Raw genomic sequence first — 23,619 nt, 5'->3', positions numbered from 1 at the left:
CCACTAACAGTATAATTACAGAGGTCCTAGAAAGCTAATAAAATACACTTTGGTACCAAAATGTACTTAATATTGAATCCTAAATCTTTTGAGACAAAATTTCCGCTCCCCGTCCCACCCCCACGGCCCCTGTGTGGTAAATCTTGTGCTGAGAGATGATTACCTTGGATGCAAATCCTACTATAAATTAAATCTCTCCTCCTCCTTTTGTATCCACCCCCACCCCCGACCCCGCCAGAAAAAAAAAATGCTTCCTGTCTCTGGCATTTCCTTAATCACATGCCGACATGGCTGGATGTCCTCTGCTAGGCTGCTGAGTCAGAAACCTGGACTGGCCAGCTTCGGTTTTAAAGTGGCTCAGGAAGGAAGTGCTAACAGAGATGGGCGCAGAGCTGTCAGTGGGTGGCAGCTGATGCCGGCTAAAAGATCTGAGCACTGTGAGAGGCGGCCTGATTCCTGGGAAAGAGTTCTGGGCAGGAAGGAAGTCAGGAGGCCTGGGCTAGTCCCAGCTCTGCCATTAACTCGCTGCATGACCCTGGTAAGTCATTCCCTTTCTCTGGACCTCAGTTGCCCCGGGGATCTATGAAATGATGGTGCTGGCCCAAAAAAACACTATGGGAGAACTAGCAGTCTCCTGAGAAAGGTCCTCAGTGAGAAGACAGTCTCCTGAGTGGATACCAAGGACATGAGTTAGGATCAGAGGAACTCTGAGTTAGGAATGGATCACAGGAAGAATCAGAGCGGGACCGACATGAGTCTGGGATCAGAAGTGAAGAGGGAAGCTGGGAGGATAACAGAAGTTGGACAGAGAGAAAGAGCCTTGACCAAGTCAAGGTGAAGGAGAAGGACAAGGGCAAGAATTTTCTCAGGTGAGGCCCTGAGAAAAAGCTCTGTGAAGGAATTTGGGGTGTAGGACCTAGGGGCCAGTCTACCAGAGTTCAGGAGCTCTGGGGGAGATGTAGAAGGCAGACTGCAACTGGAGGGGAGCAGGTAAAAACGGGCTAAAATCACACAGAACAGTCTTATATGTTAAATTGTATCAGGCTGCATTCTGAAGGAAAATGAGTGCCAATAGCGTGACCACCTGCCTGGTGTTTTGAGACCAGTCACACTATATCAAAGGGGATTTTACTAGAAAGGCAAGATATACTGTTTGCCACATCAGGGGCCCACTAGGAGAACCTGGGGTAGTGTGCAGAGGCTGAAGCAAGACTTTGGTCCCAGGCCGGCAGTCTGGAATGAATCCTTCGCTCACCCAGCAAAATCCCTCAAACAAACCCCTGCACTTACTCTCTTGTGGCACTTACCCAATGCACTATGGTAGAATTCTTGCTTTGCTGTCTCTTTAACTAGCAGGCCTTTCTTTTTCATTTTGGGATTCGCAGGCTGAGCAGACTGCCAAGTGCTTTTTAGGTGCTTGGCAAATATTTCTGGAATGGATTTTGACTCCTTGGTTTCAGCCACAAGGCCCCTCAGGCAATCCTGCCAGGAGAACTCTGAATGGAAGAACCTTTTAGAATGATAGAGAAAGGTGCAAGGGCCTTGTGTCTTTCTGTTAAACATAGGTACAACGGCTGCAGCAGCATCTACATGTCCAGTTAGGAGTAGAAATTTCTTCCATACTTTCCTTCAAATTAGAGTGTGCCTGCTGTGTGGGAGGGAGTGGTGGGGTGGGGAGGGGAGTGTAGGACAGAATCCTGTCTCAAGGACACAACTCTGGAGTTTGTTCTTAGAGCCCAAGAAAGGGAAATCCCTCACCCATTCTCCTTCTAATACTAAAGCTCTGTCTGCTTCAAGGGCAGAGCTCTTTCCCTCAACCCCTTCCCAAGCTTGCCCAGAAAGGCAGAGGGATTTATTGTGTCAGGCACGGTGAAGAAGGCCTAACATAATTTCTCATTTACTCCTCATGACAGTCCTACAAAGGAGGAGTTATTATTATACCTGCTTTATAGACAAAGCAATTGAAGCACAAACTGGTTAAATAGTTTGCCTAGGATCCCACAGCAAGTGGAATAGGAAGGTATGCCTGCTACCAAACTCTGGCTACTTCCATCAACCCAATTGTGCCTTTTGGGAGGATTGTTACACTCAAAGAATATTCCCCAGTTAGGTTAATAGTGCCATTATTTTCAAACACTCTTTAAAAATGAACGATTATGTACTATAGTTAGGGAAGATGTTACCCCCTCCCTAAAGAGAATATATGGATGGCAAATGAGCACAGGCACAGATGTTAAACACAGATGGTAAGCTATTAAGGAAATACAAATCAAAACTACAATAAGGTAATACTACAAACTTATTTGAATGGCTAAGATAAATAATACTGATACCAAATGCAAGCAGGAAAAGCAGCAACTGGAACTCTTAGTCAAAACTAATTTGTGGGAAAAAAAACTGATTTGTGGAAGTAGAAGGCAGAATAGTGATTACCTTTGTGAGAAGTAGAGGTGATTGAAAGGAGACAAGAGGGGACTTTCTGAGATACTAGCAAGGGTCTAAAATCTGGGTGATTATTGCAATAGGTGTGTTCACTTTATGTGGATCATAGCCATATACTTCTGATTTGTGTACCTTTCCATATGTAAAGGTTTACTTCAATTAAGTGGTTACCAATTAAATGATTTTAAAAGTAAAATATGCTCATTGTAAAAGTAAATTACACAGCACAGAAGGGCATAGATGTAAAGTAAAACTGGCCCTCCCAAACCCCAGCTGTCTTCCCCAGGACTCACCACTGTTTGCTCTGTTTTTTATCCAAGCACACAAAGAGATCATTTTTTTTTCTTACACAAATGGGGAGTGGGGTTAGAGCATGCACAAATCTGAAACAAAGAACTGGCCTTTGCCAAGGATGCTTGTTTCCTTGGGGACCTGAGAGAGAGGTAAGCAGCTGATAGAAATAGAGGTTAATGATACTGCCTACACCAACAAAATTAATACCTGAAACCAGACCAACACTCCAAACATCTCCCTCCTCTCCCACACTCATCTGTACTGGAGATGATTATCCCCAATCCCCTCACTCCTGATGCCTCCTGAGCCTTTGGAGTTTCAGAGCAAATATAGCGAACTAGGGGACTGCCACAGAATAAAAAAGGGGTGGGGGAGATTCTGGACTAAATAAAGTAAAGGGGGCGGTGCAAGGGTAGCTCAGTGGTAGAGTTCTCACCTGCCATGTGGGAGACCCAGGTTCAATTCCCGGCCCATGCACTCCCCCAAAAAACAAACAACCAAGAAAAACAAACAAAAATTCAACAAGTGGTGCTGCCATAATGGGATACACACATGGAGAAATAATGAAATGTGATCCCGCCATACAGCATACAAAAAAAAAATGATGTCAAGGACAGTAGAGGTACACTGAATATTGGGATTTGTCAGGGGAGTGCTGAAAGTCAGGATGCAAATAAAATTACAACAGGTGCCCCTTTCTCCAGGGAGCCTTCCCTGATATCCTTTCTATCCCACCCCCTGGCTGCGTAGGTACCCTCACTTTGTGCTTTCATGGCATCCTATGTTCACCTCTACTGTGGCACATTTCACATTGTTTATGGTTGTCTGCTCAGGAATTGTTGTCTTTTCTGGACTGTGAGCTCCAGGCAAGGCAGGGACTAAGTCTTTATCTTTGTATCCCCAGCATCCATCTCAGCACCTGGCCTACAACAGGCACTAAGTAAATGTTTGTTGATTTGAGAAAATGAACTGATTGAAAGATTTGTCTCCTGAAATTGTTTTTCTACCAATCCAGCCAACAACTACAGCATCCTAGATGGAGGCACCAGAGATCACATCGTCTCTGGCTTTCTGCTGTAGACCTACATGGAAATTCCACATGGAGAATCTCTTATGGTGCAACCTAAACCCTCAGGGCCACATAAGACTTTTCACTGGAAGCTTTAAAATGTGATATCTGGCTTTGAAGAGGGTATATAACACAACTAGTTTACGATGCATCAATCCAATTAACAGAAAATAAACTTTTAAATTCTCTTCTTTTGAGTGTGATGTGTTTAGACATGTCAATTGATAAATGTTAAAAAAAAATGTGAATTTTAGCCTTCCAAATCCCATGGACATATTGGAAAAGAAACTTTAAAAATGAATAAGTACAGGGCAACGGTGGCTCAGGGGCAGAGTTCTCACCTACCATGTCAGAGACCTGGGTTCCATTCCCAGAGCCTACTCATGTCAAGAAAAATAAATAAATAAGTACAGAGTCATTCATTGTAGCATTGAAAAACATCATAAGATTGAAACCAACCTAAATGTTTAGGAGACTACCTAAATAAATTGTTGTGTATCATCTATGCAGTAGAATACTACACAGTTGTAAAAAAAAGAATAAATAAATGTTTTGCTAACATGAAATAATCTCCAAGATGTATTGTTAAATGGATAAACAATGAATTATAATGGATGGTGGTGATGTTACCACAACATTACTAGTGTAATTAACAGCATTGAATTATATATCTGAAGGTGCTTAGAAGGGAAAATGTTCAGTTGTATATATGTTACTAGAATAAAAATTCTTAAAAGTCCACGGGATGGTACAACACAAACAGTAAACCTTAAGGTAAACCATGGATTATAGTTAATTATACAATTATAAAAATGAGCTTTCATCAATTGTAACAAATGTACATTCCAATGGAAGAGATTAATAACAGGGTGGTATATGGGAATCCTATATGCATAAAATACATGATTGTTCTGTAAACCCACAAGTTCTCTAAAAAAAATAAACAGAAGAGCAGAACAGTGTATTGTATGCTACTGTGTGTAAAAAGGCAGAAAGGAAATATCTAGGTATTTGCTTGAATGTACATAAAAGCATCTCCGGAAGATACTTAAGAAACTGACAATATTGGTTGACAATGGAGGACTGAGAGGAGGAAGTAAGAGGATAACTTCACATTGTATCATTTACATTTTGAACTCTTGTACATTTTACATTTTGTACCATGTGGCTTTATTACTCAGTCAAAAATAAATGTGAAATGAATGAAAGTATGATAAGCATAAAAAGGAAAGGTGACATCAATGTGACATAAATTTTTTAAGGATACTGAAGCAAAAAAGCCGATGAATTTGGACTAACAAAGAAATTAAAGCAGCAAACATTGCAATTTGAGATATCAAAGATAAGAGTGGGTTTTACCAAGAAGGCTCAGATTTCAGAATCAATAAAATGAAAAGAGCAAGGGTGAGCTGTGGGGCAATAATTGTGGTAGCTCATTAAAGAGCTTCAGTGGAAACAGCTGGGACAAGTGGGTCCTCTTCCTGCTCACTCCCTTCCCCCCAACGGACCTTTGGGGAGCAGCAGGATTTGGCTTCTGCCCTCAGGCAAAAGTTGTCTGGGGAGGGTGCTGACAGAAAGGAAGAAGAAAACAAAAGAAAAACCAGTATCACTCAAGGCAGAAGCTCTTTAAACAGCTGCACCCCTAAAGAAAACCCTTTCTTACTTTCTCAGTTGTGGGGGTCCCTGGCCTTCCTCCCTCTCCACCCACATAACAAATGGAAGCCCATTAGCTAGTCATCCCATTGTGGAGAGAGGTTTGTGGGGGAAACAGAAAAACACAACTTCAGGGGAAACCCATGCAATCTACCCATAATAACCAATATAGATTTTCATTCATAAATGTAACCAGACAACTAAGGATCACCAGACATTTGAGGAAAACTATGAGCATGAAGGAGAAGGACCAACATAAAAAATGGCACTGAACCCAGATGAAAGTGATAGAAGAAAATTTAAAACAAATATATTCTGATTACCTCACCAGGGAGGCTAGTCGGTGTTATTCTTCCAGGCCTTACAACTTTTTTGCTCTATGCCCTAAAAGAAAAATTTTAATTCAGCAAATGTTTATGATTCCTTACAATGTGTTTAGGAACCAAGAATTCTCACATTAAATAAAAAGATTTTAACTGTAACCCATACCAAACTTTAAAAGCTGCTCTATAACTAGTTGTTAAAATGCACTTGGAAATTTATTACTTTTTTAGTATGTATGTTCTATTTCACAATAAAATACTTTAAAAAAAAGATTTTGCCTCTTTATTTTAGGAGCTAATGGTAGAAAATTCAGACAAGTCAATTATGACGTGATATGACAAATGCTGTGATAGATTAAGCACAGAAGAGGGCACCTTGACAACTGGAAGGGATGATTACCTAGGGTATGTCTCTTAGACATTACAGGATAAGAGAGGAGGAGGTCAGCATGTGCACAGGGGCCAGCATGAACAAACACAGCATATTTAGGGAAATAAATCGAGCTCAATATACTTGATGCTCAGGGTTGAGCATGAGTGCGTTGTAGGAGATGAGACAGAAAGGTAGTTAGGGTTTAGATCATGTGCTGCACCGAAGAATCACAAGCCTATCCTCTAAGATATAATTTTTCGTACATGTTCAGAGAAAAACAGCCTTTTTGAGACCTGTTGCTGGACAAACAGAATACCAATATATTTAACTCCTTCATATGTACCAGAAACAATTTTACTAGCAGAAAGTAACTGTTCTAGAAAATCAATGTAAAGTCACAACCACAAGTATATTAACATCAAAAACAAGCTGTTAAAATATGATTCATTGTTATGAGTCTTTTCCTTAATAATGACTTGCTGTGGACAAGACATACTACTTAGCAGAAGAGTAGTAGTGGGTGACAGAGGTTTAAGAAAACTGCAAGAAAAACTGAAAATGGAAACAACTCAATCCATTAACTTAATTCTTTCTGTGGACTACAAAAAGATGACCAATATTTAATTTTTGCACTTTCATGCAATCCATGGATTCACAAGTTTCTCAGACACTGTATCTGTGAATCATTTCTGGAGGCATTAGGAAACTGATGGCTTTTACGCGGGGCCCACCATGAGGGCCAAGCCACTCCATATTAAGAGAGAGACAGGTATGTGACGTCCTGACACAAAAAACATCTGACGCAAAATCAGAAATCAGAAGATGGAGCTAAAGTTTGGAAGCTAAAAATCAGTTTAGATAATGTAGTCAGTGATAATATTTAGAATTCACATTCTACTGGCAATGTAGAGGATAGATGGGGTGGGACAGAAAGGAAAGTAAGGATTAAATTAGAAGGGGTATAATCTGGTCATGCAGGAGAGAATGTTAGTCAGGGCTTCCCAGAGAAACAGAACAAACAAGATATATATGTAAATATTAAGAGATTTACTATAGGAATTGGCTCTCCCAATCATGGGGCCTGGTAAGCCCAAATTCCATAGAGCAGGTAAGTTGGAAACTCAATGAAGGCAAGTTGAATTCCCTAGGAGAAGTCACAAGTTGGAAACTCAGGGGAAGTGATTTTGAATGCCCCAGGAGAAGCTACCTGGCTGAAATACAGGCAGGAATTCCTTCTGGCCTCTGAAATCCTCACTTTTGGCTTTAAGGTCACCAACTGATTGGATGAACAGCACCCAATTTTTTGCTGAGGGCAATCTCCTTTGTTGACTGTAAGTATAGTCAGCTATAGAGGCAATCAACTGTCCACAGATGGAAATCCATCTATGGAATACCTTCACAATCATAATCAGACCAGTGATTGCCTGACCAAACAACTAGACACCATAGCGTAGTCAAGTTGCCACCTGAAATAACCATCACAGAGGGGATGTAAGCCTGGCTTAAGATGTTGGCAGGTGAGGTGAAGGGAAGGGCTGTCAATAAAGAACTTTTGGGGAAGAAGAAGCCATTGGAATTGAGGACTACCAGGCTACCGGGGGCAAGAGAGAGAGAGGAATCATGAATTCCTGGGTGGGTGGTGAAACCACTAAGATAAGGAGAAATGGGGAACAGGTCTGGGTTGGAAGTAGAGTTGGGAGAAAGGTTAAGTTTTAGGCATGCCAAGTGTTAACTGGCTCTAGGATCTCGAAGTGGGAATATTCAAAGGTAGCTGTATTTGCAAATCTGAAGTTCAGGATTGTAGTCATAGGTTTGGGTTTTATTACAATGAAAGTGATAGTGAAAACCACGAAAGTAGATGGGAAGTTTTCAGAAGGCTGGATTGTTCTACAGAATAATAAAGACATCGCTAAAAATGATCTCTAAAAAGTATTTAGCCAAAACAATTATTCAACTAATAATGGTGGGAGCTGTTTCAGGGAACTACTGTGGGTAGAAGTCAGACCACTGCAGGCTAGAGATTGAGTGGGGATCTGGTAGTGAAGGCAGAGAAATTGGACAAGTCTTTCTTGAAGTTGGTTGCATGAACAAATCCTGATATTTCCTCCATCTCCATAGTCCCTTTAGAACACTATCTCTAGGGTCTTGGCTGAGCTGATCTTTAGAGGGCCCTTGCAGCTCTGGCATCCTGTGATTGTATGAAACTGGTCTTGGAAAAGTCCTTGAGATCATTTTGGCTTCGATGATAATTTTCCTTCAATGGAACAAAGATAATCTCTGACTTGACTGATCAAAGTTTATCACATGCATTGAAGCCACCGACTTGGCAGATGCAGTGAAAAGCTACACAGATCTGGGCCCAGGACAGGATGCTGAGGCGTGGGAGGAGAAGAAAGCATACAGACAGCATGCCTATCGAGCAGTGCACTACGTTTCCTACTGTCTCTCAAAACAGTTTTGTAGGAATCACCAGAGTAGTCTTATCATGGTGTCTAAACCAATTTGGGATGTGGGGTAGGTATTTCCACAGCTGCTTTTATTTTGTAGGCAATCTGAGAAGACAATGCAAAAACACAATCAGAAATGTAGAATCCTACACACCTCAATGATTCAATACATTACCAAGACGTTGAGCGTGTTTGATGCTGTTATTGTTTGTTTTTTACTAGAAAGTAAAGAGTTAGCAATTATTTGAAAAATTCTTATCTTAGGCTAAACAAATTCCAAAACTCTCAGGGTGAGATTTGTGATTGTCTATTGCTTAAGACTTTCAAAGCTCTTTCATACATATCTTTATTTGGTTCTCACAACTTATGGAATAGGCAAGACAGGTCCACCTGTCCCCACTGGGAATGAGGAAACTAAGGCCTAGAGAGGTGAAGTGACTTGCTCAAGGTCTGAAACAATTAATTGGTACAGTGAAGAACAAAATCCAGGTCTCTTAACTGCAGCCTGTTTTCCCTATTCCGATTCATTAAATCTGCATTAGCAATTATATGATTGATTAGATCAGTGTAGACAGACAATTTGATGAATTCAGGCTTATGTTCCCACTTTGCCCTCATTTAAAGAGTTTTAATCTGATTACCCTCAAGACCCTATTTCTCTTGAGCTTGGAGGAAATGTACTTTTCTTGAATAACGAATTATCCTTCCATCCTAAATTTTATTTTATAATTGTTGTTCTTTATTATTTTTTTTTTTGCTTCATGCCATATAGATTTGACTTGAAAAGATGCCAGCATTTTATTGGGTTCAAATATTAGAGAAATAAAGTCTTGAAATTCTCACCTGAGAGAAGTAATTAGCTAATGGTACCATAGTCATAAAATCAATCCAAACTTTTGTTGACATTTGTTTCTTTCCCCATATAACAGGTTCCCGTTTTATATTAGTAAGATTGAAATTGAAGTAAGTTTATTATGGTGGATTAATTTGTCACTTTCCTTGAAACTGGTGAACCCAAAAAAGTCTGACAGCAATAGGAAAATACTGCCATTGTCTGTTGAGAAGTCTATGACATTTCAAGGCAAGAATGAATGTGTGGAAGAAGAAACTTGTTTCTTCTTTACTAACAAAAGGGAAAGCCTGGAAGTGAATGATATGGTCATAATTAAAAAGAAAAAAAAGTCTTTACGTAATTTTTTTTTTGCTGGGAGAGAAGACTACGAAGCACATTTTCCAGGAAGTGTGGGCTGCGACGATTGTGTGCTCTTAACTAATCCCGGGTAAGGTGGCCACTTTGACAGTCTTCTCATGCTGCCTCTGGCACCTTCTCAGTCAGAAGATACCATTTCAACTCTAACAAAGCATGATCGAAACTTATAGCCAACCTTCTCCCCGATCTGTTACCACTGGACCTTCTGTCAGTATGAAAATTTGTATGTATTTACTTACTGTTTTTCTTATCACCCAGATGATTGGGTCAGCACTTTTTGCTGTGTATCTTCACATAAGGTTGGACAAGGTAAGATGAACTATAAGCTTTATTAACTAAATTTGGGGTTCTTACTGATTATTGATTTGTTGGTGGGTTGGTTTAAGTTCAACCCGTTCCTACCATTCTACAATGGTAGAAATCCAAATAGGTGAAGCTTAGGGGCATAATGTTGGTTATGTAGTCAGTGAAGTCCCACGTTGTTGTCTTGGGTTAAGAGTTTGGGCTCTGGCATCAGGTTGCCTGGGTTCATATCTTTTCTTTGCTCCCTACCACCTCTTAATATTTCTATGCCTCAGTTTCCACATCCGAGAAATGAGGATGACAATAGCACGCACTCCATTGTGTAAATGAATTTAGGTATATGAAGAGCTTAGACTAGTGCCTGGTATATAGTAAGCACTGCATAGGCATTAGCTGTATTATTTTCTGAAATTTGACTTAAAAAGCAAACTATTTTTTTCTGATTTGGACAATTTTTTCTTTTAAATTTCCAATTAGTGAAGGAAAGCATCAATTTTTATCTGAACTTTTATAGGGCTTCAGATTAGTATAGACATGGACAAGTCCTAGAATGTGCAGTCTTTTACACCAAAAGTGGCATTCTCTGTATAATTTTTCAAATGCTGATTGGAGTTACAAGCTTTTCAGCTTCTCTCTGTGTTTTGCATTCTTAAATGATTGGACTTACAGGAACAAAAGAGGAGAATAACTTAGTGGGTTGTTTTGCACTCTTAGGAGAGGATAATCATTAGGATTTATCCTGTTTCCATGTGTTTACCCACTTCTACTGAGGGACATTATTGGCTGGGTTGATAAAATTTCAATCATGGAGGAAAGGAGAAATTTGATCAATTGTCTGGCTGTTCCTAAAAGTCTGCATGTGGGAACTGTGGACGCACAGCATCTGGGTGACTGCATTTTCTCAAGGATGTTTTGGTATCCTGTATTGGGATGCAGATCTAGATCAAGGCTATGAGGGTTTTTGTTTATCAGGACTAGGTGAGGGAATGAGGATTGCGGCAATTTCCTGGGCTACTCAGATTTTAGGTTTTATTACTGAGAAAAGACGGGAGTTTGTTTGGGCCCGGTGGTCCCCGCAAACATAGGCCTGGACTCTAAAGGAGAAATATTGACTCAGGTAGACTCAAATTTACCTAGCATTTGGGTTTTTATTTAATGAGAGTGAAATCCACCCTTCTAACTGGATTTTATCTTGAATCTAAAAATCTAAACTTAAAACAACAAAACACGTACAGAATTCGATGATCATGCAAGTGAATTCCGTACATTTAATTACTTTAAGACATTGGGAAATAAAATATCTTGCTAATTTTGGGGATAAAAGATTATTTCCTTAAAAATGCAAAAGTTTTCTAAAAATACTAAAATTTACAAAGGGAGAATTAATTAGAACTCCTGTTATTTGACACACATCGTAAATGAATATTTTTTTTATAAAGCCCTGCATCACAAACACTAAAATGATGTGGACAAATTAGCTCAGCAGAAAACCATTTTGTAGGCTGTGTTTATAACGACCAATCATTATTGGGAATATTATTCCCAAATATGACAGTTATAGAATATTGCTGGTATAGTACATTGAAAGTTCTACATATTGTATTGATGTTTTATTAAAATACTTTTTGTTTCTACCTGAAGTTTCAGATAATATGACATTTTAATTTCTGTCTTTTGAAGGGGTTTGATATGCAAATATCAGGCAGCATGATCCAGTGTAATAACTTGTTATTCCCCATTTATGCCCTCCGAAGTCCTTCTTTTGTTATATGGAAGTGAATGTGAGGCAGACATCATTAGCTGCATTTTCCTTCAGAGTTACATTTCTCATTTCCCTGCTATTTCACAAATAGATAGAAGATGAAAGGAATCTTCACGAAGATTTTGTGTTCATGAAAATGATACAGAAATGCAACAAAGGAGAGGAGTCCTTATCCTTACTGAACTGTGAGAAAATTAGAAGCCAGTTTGAAGCCTTCATCAAGGTAAGTGGCTCAGATGTTGGTAAAAGTGTAGCTGAAGAGTTTCTACATTTGCTAGGTCGGGAAACGGAAATGTGACAATTTGAAGTTTAAATATTGTATGTATGTGTGTTTATAAAAAAAAACAAAAAATGAAGCCAATAGCCTATGTTAAAAGGGAAAGTTGGAAGTGTGCACATTCCTACTTGAGAAGAACAAAATCTCTCTAAGGAAAATACAGACTCCCACGACACACAAATGCAGACGTTCACACACGAGCTGCTTCTAGGCAAAATTATGAAGTACACCATTGTATTTTTTCTAATCTCCACATCCAAACCTTGATGCCTTCCCACTGTGGACCCATGGTCTGTCCTCTATTTCTCAAGGAAGGAAATTGACAGGCCACAAGTTAAGGTACTGCTTTTCTTGGGAGCAGTAGGGACTCCTGAAGACTGATATGCTTTAACATAAGGGAATGCTTCTCCAATGACGGAATTTCAGATGCCATGAAAGTTAGATCTCTTCTTTTTATTGTGGGGAGGGGTGCCAGTAATGGGTGATGGGCCTTCTCAGAGCCATTCAAACCAGACTCCAAACTATAACACTAGTTCACAAAGCCAGTTCATTCTAGAGTCAACTCTGCCTGGAGGCAGAGAAGATTCAAGGTTTGAATCTTCAAATTTTCAGACTCCAATCTGAAGTCACTGGGGTGACTGTGGGCTATAATAGATGCCTAAACCAAGAATATTTTAGGACCTTTTCAGAGGATAGGCCTCCAAGATTAATTCTGTCATCACAGACGTGAAGTCTAGGGGGTCTTTTCCCTGAAGCAGAGCTTGGAGGATTCTTTCTGCCCTTTCCCTCTCAGATCACTGAGTCAAATACCCTTGATCTGCTCTCATATGGGGGCCATGTCTAGGAGTCAGCACCCCACAGTGAGGGCAGCTCTGTGCCTGGAGGGTAGATATCTAGATAAACCAACAGAAATTAGTTCTGAATGTAGATGATATGCAGTTTAACCCAGGAGTGAAGGGTTTAAGAGCTTATTCCCGAGCTTACATTCCTCCTATGATTTCACAAATATGCAATTTAAACCAGTAGTGAAGATGTCATGAGCTTATTCCTGAGCTATCAACAGGAAGTAGAATGCAGCTCAAAACCACTGCTGGCTCTCAGGTTCTTTATACTAATCTAGGTTTTAGGTGAAAACTCCTAACCTTTTATTTGCATGGTTTGGTTTATCAACCTTGGGAAATCATTTGAGTTTTTTTTTTGTTCATGGTGGATTATGGCCAATATTACAGGGTATTGGGAGGTGTTGTAAATTTTAATGTGAATAAAGCCAATTTTAAAAGAACAAGTAATAACCCCAAAAGCACGGTGAACGTGCTTGACTGTGTGTCCTTGGGCAAATGGCTTCCACTCTCTGGGCTTCAGTTTTCTTATCTGTTAAATGAGAGGGTTGACATTATCTGTTAGTTCTAACATTCTGTAATTATGTGATCAGGCTTCAGTTCTCTCCAATGGCAGTGAGAGCAATTGTTGGTTTTTCTCCCCCTCTTTCTTTGTTGCTAAGAGTTTTACCATTGAACTGTGAATTCCTCATGTCTTTGTTTCATGTCGGATATATAAAGCTTCCAAATTCTGTAACCCAGGATGGGCGTAAGGAAAAGAGCCGGTTTGCTTAGGCTTGTATTAAAAAAGTGACAACTTCGAAGTTTCATATTGTAAGACAGTAGACCTTCTCAGCTGTGTCAACTGGGGCTCTGGTGGTCTCCTCCTTATAGGCCACACAGAAAGCCCCTTGCTTCTACCGCAGCAGGTGTAGAAACTTGGTCAACACCAACTGTATCCATAATAGGCATAATGATTACATATAAAATCCTCCAGCTATTCAATCCTCCTCAATGACTGACCCCCTTTCCAATACCCATGCCCCCAGATTTCTCATTTTAAAATAAAATTTTAGACTTTACTTTTTAACCCAATAGGAAAATTACAGAATAACCCCAGATTGGATTTTTATGTATTTTTAGGTAATATTAGAAGGTTTTCTTTTTGAGGTCACTGTCCGATTCATCCAAAGCAACCTAGAGGTTGAAATTTGGGACTTCAAATCATAGGACTTGAAGGGTTCTTAGAAATTATCAAACATGATTCTCAGCCCAGAATTTCAAACTACTCTCCAACTTCTCTTCCTACCAAGTGGTCATCCAATCTCTGAACTCCTCTAGTGACAAGGAACTCATTACCTTTTGAGATAGGCGGTACCAAACTGACAGTTTGGGTTAGAAGATGTGATTTGGGGCTAATAGGGTAAGTGGAGGCAGCTTTTTGAAAAGTGCAGTTTCACACCAAAAGTTACTACCCATCCCACCCCCTTCTACAACAATTGGTTCCAAGGTTATCTGCCCACCAATGTCTGAGATGCCTTTAATAGGGTCAAAGCATTTTCTTTTTGGGTTAAAGGTAAACTTGTCCACATCTACCACAATAGAGTTCCAACTAAGAGAGAAATAACTAACCCTAGATTTTCTGAGAGTCAACTTTAAAAATTTTTCAAGTAAGGTTGGGAGTGAAGCAAGAAGTCTTTAAAAAGGGTTCTAGGGAGCACGGCTGGGGAAAATTTGCAGAAACGCAATGCTGGGCACATAAACGGCAAACTTTGCTGACAACACATTTTCACCTTGGCCAGTCCCTGACACCAATGCAACCACTTGCCTAAAAGTATCTCGACCTCAATCATCACACTCTAGTTTTTGAAAATACACTAAATAGTCATTTGTTTACTTGTTATCTTGCAAACATTTTCCTGTCACCGCATTTTCACAGTGCCACACTTCTGCTCAAATGGAAAGTTGAAGCTCTGTGGCCATGTGAGCGTTTCAATGCACAGGTTCCCCCTTGGGCTCTGTGATTTACAGCCTCAGATCTGGCTACTGAGCTGAGCCTACAAGACACTCAACAGTAGCAGCGCAAATTCCTTCTAGGGTAGGAATGAAAAGGAAGGGTCTTGTAGATAATTGATAGCAGTATTGGGGAAGAACACAAGGACGTTAACTATCAGAAGATGTCTGATAGCCTGTCTTCCCCTCTTCTGTTCAGAGTATAGAGCTATGGAGTGAGGTGAACTCCATCTATGAATGGGATCTCACAATTTCTATTCTTGGCTTCAGCCTCAGGCTACTTGGGTAACCAGTTAAGCCATCCAGGTCTTTTGTTCAGTGTCTTTAAAATGGCAGCAATAGCCTTTATTACTTTTCAACCTGTGTGGATGGTTGCTCCTGTTAACTTCTTTAACTACCTCTAGCCCTCCTTCAGTTTGTTAAGTGAGACGAAACCCCTTAAGAAACGTTGCAGTTGACTTTGAACGTCAGCAGCATTGGGAGATTTCCTGTGTTTCCTAAAATGCTAATTACCCTATATAAATAAGGCCCTCCAGGGCAACCAGAAACAAGAGACTCTTCAACCCATTGAAAGTGACAATAAAATTAAAAATGTCTGAGGGCTTTTTTATAGTCTAGGTCAAACTTACAATTTTCCCTTTTCCTATGAGATTTCAGACCATGTTTATTCTAATACACACCATGTTTTATGTTTAATTATATTCCACATACCGGTTCCCCGGATAGAATCATTCCCCCATGCAATATAGTTTGTTAATATCTGTCAAAGCCAAGGAGGTCAGGGTCACAGGAGGGGTCAGTGTCACAGCATCTGGTTTGGAGAGAGCACTGGCATGGAGATAATAAGGCCCGATTCTGCTTCCAGACTCACCCCTGGGCTTTCTGGGCCATCGGTTCATTTGTCAGAGCTATGGGCTCCCAATTGCAATGATGAAACTAATCACATCAATGACAAGGTTTGAGCTTATACTATAATCTTGTCAGAAGCAAGCAGCGGAGTAATGACAGATGCCACATGAGCAATTCCTCTAAAACTCTATAGCAGAACCCCTGCCAAAATGACCTCTTGCAACAATTCTTATTTTAGGATATAATGCTAAATGAAGAGGTAAAGAAGAAAGAACAGCACTTTGAAATGCAAAGAGGTAGGTTGTTCTTTATCAGTTTCTATGAACACTTAAAAACTAAAAGGAAGCTTAGGACTGTTCTATTGAACAGTCCAGTGTTGAATCAAATAAATTTTAGCCCTGAAAACAGAACAGGAACTCCATTCCAAATTGACATCTCTTCTAGTTCCTCTGATTTTGAAAGGCTTTGTATATACATATTTATTGGGAAGTCTTTACTCCTTTAATAATGACAATGCCAAGTCTGAAAAGCTCCTGATATTTTCAATACCTTAATCAAAGCAACCATATAGGCTGGTACCACTTAAGGAGAATGAGATGACAAGAAAGTCATCATTTGGTAACAGTGGCATTCAAATCTCAATAATAACAGCTTTTCATGGGAAACAGTAGTCAAGTGTAGCCTTTGGGTTCAAGGTGTGACTCAGGGTGATAATATTCTGTTCTTGACCCTGTTCTTAAATCAGAGACTCTTGAGCGTCTCAGGGTGGGAAGGGAGCTTGACAGTTCTCAAATGCAGCATCATCCTCAGAGCATGAATTTCCTTCCCAATATCACTGACCATCTGGCCTCTGATTGAACATGTCTGGGGAAAAGGCAACCTGATCCGTCTTTGGGTAGCTCTAATAATTATAGTAAGATTACTATACTACTTGAGAGAAACCTTTCCTTCTCTTGAATCAAAACTTGCCTTCCTGGAGTCTCCACTCACTGGATCTAGTTCAATAAGCTGGGCCCATACCAAAGTATAATTCCTCTCCTACACAGCACCTGTACACATAGCACTCATGGCCACCTGAGGCTTTTCTTCTCTAGGCTAAACATCCCTACTGTTCCTTCATTGACACTTTCCAGAACCCTTCTGCTCTTAGTTGTCTCTTTTTCTGAGTACGCTAATGTTTCCTTGTTCTAATTAGAGTGTTAGTGCTGCAAACCAAACACAGTAATGCCTGAAGCAGTCTTAGCAGCAGAGTATGGAGAAGGTGGAATTGTGTTAGAAGGGGTGTTGGTAGAGAGACTATGAACTCACAGAGTCAGTGAACACGATGCCAAGGCTTGGATAGATTTAGCACATACAAACTTATAGAGAGATACATACTTACACACAAAGATATGTCTACTGTTTCTGAGGTAAACGAAGTACTCAGAGCTTGCCTTAACTTTTAACTAGATGCTCAAGGGTCTTCTGATACCCATGAACATTTTAGATTCAGAATGACTGCAAGATATTTTGAATGGTACATGTTGTCTGTTAACTACAGTGAAATTTGAGGGAACTGTTCATGGGAATGCTGCCTAGCAGTCTTCAGTAAAATGTTAAACTTAACAAAACTGGTAATTTATGTCTTGCAATTTGACTTAGTATTTATTTAGCCAAGCACCTACAAAGTGCCCAGCACCAGGCTTATAACTGGAAAAAGAAGCTTCTGAACAGTCTCTAACCTTCGAAGGTTATGGCATCTAATTGAGAACCAAGCCTTTTACATGAGAATCAGAGATAGATACAATAGTTTGATCAGTTGCTTAACCAAATCAAATATACCACAAGCCTCCTACTAGCTAGGTGTGTAGCCACAAGTTTGGGGCTCACTAAAACTCCCAATTTACAGGAGTTGCTCCTTAAGCAAGATTCACAATATGCTTAATGAAGACAAGAATTTTTAGCCTATGTCAGTAGATGTAAAGTGAACTCAGGTACTGAACAACTATTGGGAGAATGGGATCATTGGAAATGGCTTGTTCAATTGTTAAAGTTTTAGAAAGCAACTTTTCCCTCAGTGGGAGAGATTCAAGACCACTTTATTCTCCCTTTCACGTAGATGGTTTATGCACAGCCTCTATTATGCAGTTGTAGAACTGCACCAAATAGTTTTGGGGGCAGTTTGTACTATTTTGGCCTAACAGTTGGCTTTCGGTTTCATTCTAGGTGATCAGGATCCTCAAATTGCAGCACATGTCATAAGTGACTCCAGTAGTAAAACAGGATCTGGTAAGTCCCACAGCATTCTGAGTATTTGTCACTTAAGGGGGAAGGCTAGGATGCTGAAGCAATGCAGTCTAATGAGTAATTTTCTCTCTTCCTCTGGGGCCTAATTTTCAAATCCACCTATAAACCTCATACAGTTTCCTTTGTCTTCAAAGTGAGCTGCAATGCACAGATGGGTCTTATAGAAAGAAAAGGAGGTGGGAAACAATCTTGATGTTCTGATTATACTGTTGCTCGATGGGTGATACTAAATGATGAATTACTGGGTGGAAAGATCATTATTCTGACAACACAGATGAGATGGCAGGTAGTGACCTCCTGACTGGGAGCATCCCTCCTGCTAACTCCTCTTCACTGGGGTATAAATGGGCCTCAGGGGGTATTTCCTGCCATTTGTCAATCCCTGTATGATTAACCCCAGCCTCATTAGGGCCAACCTCAGGGAAATTAAAGGTAAAATCATTCTGCAAAGATCAATAGGTGCCAAGACGTTACATTTTCCAATGAAGTAAGATCAGACAACATACTGTGATCTTTCCAACTCTGAACAATTTTATTTCCATATACATTCTTCCATCATTCTAGCCCTTAGATCTTTTTTTTTCCCAAATCTGTACCTTATGCTACTTGGTGCTGGAGAATGTGTTGCATCTGATAAATGGATGGAAACATGCATGTTAGTATAAAATCCCCAATCTACATAAAGGCAATCTGAGAGCATCAAAGCAGTCTTTGAAAGTTTCAGCTGAGTGCTCTGGAATGGAGTACTAAATGTGTACTCCACATCTATACACACATGTGTACACACATCTATATATATATATATATATATATATATTTATATATATAGAGAGAGAGAGAACAAGAGCATAAGACAGCCTCATCTCTGAGGTGTGAGGTAGCTTGGGCTTTTTAGTGTGTGTAGTGCATGCCTGGTCATCATGGTGTGGGAGCAAGAGCACTGTACAGGGAAATTTTGTAGGCTGAGATTCAGGAACCGTGGTCACCACTTGCTGGTCCACCTTGGGCAAATACCTTTAACTACATGGCAGTTTCCTGCCTCACATACTTCACAGGATTGCTTAAAGCATTAAATCTCTGAGCATCAATTAAGCTAATATAAAATTTATGCTGTCAAGAGCAATATGAGTATATTTAACTCACTCATTGTGGTTTGTATGTCAAAAAAGTGATATAAGTCCCCTCATCAATACAGTTCTCCCACTATATTTAACAACTTGGCCAAGTGGGAGAACATCACAATTGTATTGGCATGTCCAGGGGTTACTATCTACTTGACACCTTCTCATTCAGTCTGGATGACAGCAACAAAGAATATCCTAGGATAATAGCTTCCTGCTAGTGTTTGTCCACCTGTATCTGAGCCTTGTTTTCTTACCTTTGACTTTATTTTATGGTGCTCAGATTCTCACAAAAGACCCTTGATTGATATTGATCCTAGAATATTTTATAGCCTGCATCACAGTAGGTCTGCAGAATATCAGCTAGGAAGACAACTACATCTCCCCAAACCCATCTCCCATCCCAAACCTCTCATTCCTACCTAAGTCAGGCTGCTACATATTGGACCTGCCCCCCACAGAACTTATGAAAATGAACTTAGTGCACTGAAAGATAGGGAACCTGCCCCTTTTTTTAATCAAAGAGTCCAAAAGTGGAAGCTGATTTCTATGTCAAAAACATAATGAAGCATCATTTCTGGGAGGACCTAGAAATGTCAGACATTTGGGAGAGCTTCTTTATTACTAAATGATGAGTATCTCAAGTAGGATCTTGTGTCCTGATAGGCATAAGACCACCAAATGGAAATAAAAAATACTAAAGGAAGGAAACACATCAATACACTTTCACTTCTCCCCAACCCATTTGAAATCCGGTGCACATACCACTTTGAACTCACTCAACATCTCGGCTGAGAAAATGGCACACTGTTGGTGGGTACTCCGGCTTAGCCACAAGAATACAAATACTTTCAAGTTGGTGGCACCCACTACAATAGGAGATCAAAACACACAGTGAAATGACAGGTTTATTTTCACACTTCCTTGCCTAATTTTAGTCCCTGATGTAGGAGGCTGGTTGAGTTTGCAACAGCATGATTAGGTGGAAATAAATGGGATCTTTCCCTCTCTCTGCTAAGGATAAACTAGGTAAATAGGCAATTCTTTGTAAATTTCAAGGCAAGCAAAGTGTTGATGTTAATGTTAGCAAGGCATGGAATTTTGAAATCATTTGCAATTTATAAGCTCAAGGGCAAATTGGTTTGAAGAACGCTAAAGGGAGAAGGAAACACTGTGCTTTATGTTAGTTTATTTAATCTTCACAATGAGTCTCTGAGATAGGCCTTGCTATTAGCCTCATGTTGCAAATGAGAAACCAAAAGCTCTGGGAGATTTAGTGACTAGCCCGAGCTTGACTAGAGCCTGGATTGAAGCCTGTCTCCATCTGATTCTAAAGTCCATACCAATTTGTCAGACCAATTTGTCTCCTCCATGTATTCTGAGGGCTGGAAGTGTCCTTAAGAATCTGCAATGCCCAAATCTGCTTTCTTTGTATGACGACAGTATCCAAACTTAAACTTATGGTTTTGATCGAAATGTGACCCATACTATGCTTTACCTCACCATGAATATTTATCCATTACAGTTCTACAATGGGCCAAAAAAGGATATTACACCATGAGCAACAACCTGGTATCCCTCAAAAATGGAAAGCAGCTGACCATCCAAAGAGAAGGACTATATTATGTTTATACCCAAGTCACCTTCTGCTCCAATCGGGAAGCTTCGGGTCAAACCCCATTTATCGTCAGCCTCTGCCTGAAGTCCATGAGTGGATATGAGAGAATCTTACTCAGAGCAGCAAATACCCACAGTTCCTCCAAACCTTGTGGGCAACAATCCATTCATTTGGGAGGAGTATTTGAATTGCAATCTGGTGCCTCGGTATTTGTCAACGTGACTGATCCAAGCCAAGTAAGCCATGGAACTGGCTTCACGTCTTTTGGCTTACTCAAACTCTAAATGGTGTAACCTCTCTGGCTGTGGCTGAGCTGACATTGGCAGTCTTCATTATACAGCAAAGCAGTTAAGACCACCCTCTGTTGAACCGCCTATTTATAACCCTAGGATCCTCCTCATGGAGAACTATTTATTATACACTCCAAGGCATATAGGGCTGTAATGAGTGAATTACAGGGGGTAGAACTAAACAGGCCCTCCTCCATAAGAGCTTACTTTCTGAAGCAGAAACCCCACTGATGTAGACATCCAGAGAGTCATATGAAAAGACAAAATCACTATGCACAGATTGAATTCAGAGTAAACATCAGATAACTAGCCATGTTTAGTTTCATTTCTTTGTGTGCAGTGTCTTTCAGTGGATAATGTATATGATTTATCGGTAGAGATGAGGAAGGGACATAGGGAGAAGCCTCAGCTCACATTCAGTTATGGTTGACCCTAGGTCACTGAGGCCCTGATCGTGGAGACCGGGCTCTAGAAAGTCTGAGGCAGTGGAGAATGGAAAAATCCTGCCCCTGCCATGCACACTGACATGCACCCTGACCTTCAGTCCCTCCCTTTCTCTCTCTCTCTCTCTCATACACACACACACACACACACACACACACACACACACACACACACATCATAGAGTGCAAAGTCAGGCAGTTGCTAATCAGTTATCTTATTTCAATCCTGTCCATATCTCCACCATGTAGATGCGAGTGGAGGTGGGGGTAGGGAAAGCAGCTCTGAGCCCTGCCCACTCCTTATCATGAAATGACTGTATTTAAAGGAAACCTATTGTATCTATCCACAATCTCCATTGTTTCCAGAGTGAACTTGTGATTATCTTGTTATTTATTTTTTGAATAATAAAGATCCCATAACATTATTGTTGTTATTTAGTACCTAAAGCCTTAGGCCAGGTTGGAAGAGGAGGAAGCGTTTGGAGGGAATATTCCAAACCTTTATAATGGTTCCATAAACTTTGCTATCAAGCTTATTACTCCACAAAATATCTTGGTAACAGCACACTTTCTGGGTGTCTGTGATAGCCTTTGATGGATTGACGTGGAAGCTTATTCAATAACAATCAATCTGGGTCTTTATTTCCAGTTTACCATGGAAAGGCTGCAGGAGATTGAAAAGAGACTGGTTTTTTGTTTGTTTGTTTGTTTTTTAATTTAATCACAGTTAAGTGAAGCTGGAGAAAGGGCCTTAAATAAGAAGCAGTTAAAGCTGTCTAGATGGCTCCACTTTAGGCATGAGGAATGGAGCTGAGAAAGCCTGATGGGAAGTATTGGCCCTACAGTCTTGTGCTGAAACCAACAGAGATATTCTCTGTCATCTCCCATAGGAGGGTTTTTTTTCATGTAAGAAGCCTACAATGGCTTCTCCTTCTTTACTGGTAAAGTACTTTGCTTAAGACAAATACAACATCGTTATCCAAAAAGCTATTACTATAGAAATAAGAAAGGGGAATGATAAGGAGTGGGGTCAGCTTTTGGCAACTCTACCTGCTATTCAGTCCTGTAAATAGCCCAGTTTGTTCCTGGATGAGTGGCACTGAAGGCCTTGGAGCATGAATATCCAACACAAGGCTGAAATCATGCTAAGTGAACTTCTTTGGCTATGTGCTTTCTTCAGTAATAGAACTTTGGTATGAATGGAGGTGACATTTATTGATTCATGGACTCAGTAAGGATATGTCCACAGTGCTATCTTGTCCTCTTGGAGCAAAGAGCCTTCTGCACATAAAATTCTGCATGGGAGGCTTAAAGGAAGTGGGGCAGTGGGGAGGGGCAGCTGAAGAGACATAGGTCATGGGGTTCTCACAAGTATGGGCCTCCCTTTGGAAGACCAGGACCCCAGTCCTAGCTAGGGGAGAGCCTGACCCATTGGGGAGTGAGGTAAACAACACCCAAGCTGTGACCTTTCCTCCCTCACAGTAGCCAAGTGTCACTTTGTAGTGCAGCCATATTTGCCCAACTTGCTTGGGTGGGGCACTGGGGATGGCTGGATGGATGAGGCAACATTCTATTTAACAGGGGTGCTAAGAAGGGAATCCATGTCCAGTCCTGACCAATCTTTTAAAATCTTTATATACCCATGCCCTTTTTAATTTAAACCTTGTTCGCACATTTATCCTACTCTTCTTTCTTGGAAATCATCTTTCTGGTTATTTCTACTTATGTTATCAGAGGTAACGCTACAGACACAAAAACACTCTACATGCTCTGGGGCTAACTTTTCCTCTCCCATGGTTTCTACTGCTCTCTAAATGCTACCTACCGTAGCTTAGTCTGGACCTTTCCACAAAGCTTCAGCCTCACAGGCAACTGCCTTCAACCTCTCAGACTGCTTCCTCAAGAGGTCACCTTATCTTTCCCAAGGGTTTTAGGAGACAAACTTCACCCTTTTTTCTTCCTGTTCTACATGGTCACTGTTCTAGTTTGCTAGCTGCTGGAATGCAATATACCAGAAATAGAATAGCT

The 23,619-nt window shown here is 40.4% G+C and overlaps 1 protein-coding gene and 1 long non-coding RNA gene across 2 annotated transcripts; both read left to right on the top strand.

The window, feature by feature from the left end:
• The first annotated feature begins 292 nt into the window (after positions 1 to 292).
• On the top strand, positions 293 to 3,993 carry LOC143670274 (uncharacterized). Its single transcript, XR_013169314.1, has 2 exons — positions 293 to 538; positions 3,752 to 3,993. It is a non-coding gene; the product is annotated as an uncharacterized LOC143670274 (long non-coding RNA).
• Positions 3,994 to 9,847: 5,854 nt separating this feature from the next.
• Positions 9,848 to 22,010, top strand: CD40LG (CD40 ligand). The gene is made up of 5 exons (XM_077144995.1): positions 9,848 to 10,120; positions 11,968 to 12,099; positions 16,072 to 16,129; positions 18,039 to 18,101; positions 20,766 to 22,010. The coding sequence occupies exons 1-5, from the start codon at positions 9,965 to 9,967 to the stop codon at positions 21,140 to 21,142; spliced, it is 786 nt and encodes a 261-aa protein (XP_077001110.1). The 5' UTR covers positions 9,848 to 9,964; the 3' UTR covers positions 21,143 to 22,010.
• Positions 22,011 to 23,619: the final 1,609 nt, after the last annotated feature.

Source organism: Tamandua tetradactyla, chromosome X, assembly GCF_023851605.1.
Source record: "Tamandua tetradactyla isolate mTamTet1 chromosome X, mTamTet1.pri, whole genome shotgun sequence".
Classification (NCBI taxonomy): Eukaryota; Metazoa; Chordata; class Mammalia; order Pilosa; family Myrmecophagidae; genus Tamandua; species Tamandua tetradactyla.
This window is presented reverse-complemented; position numbering and strand designations above follow the sequence as displayed.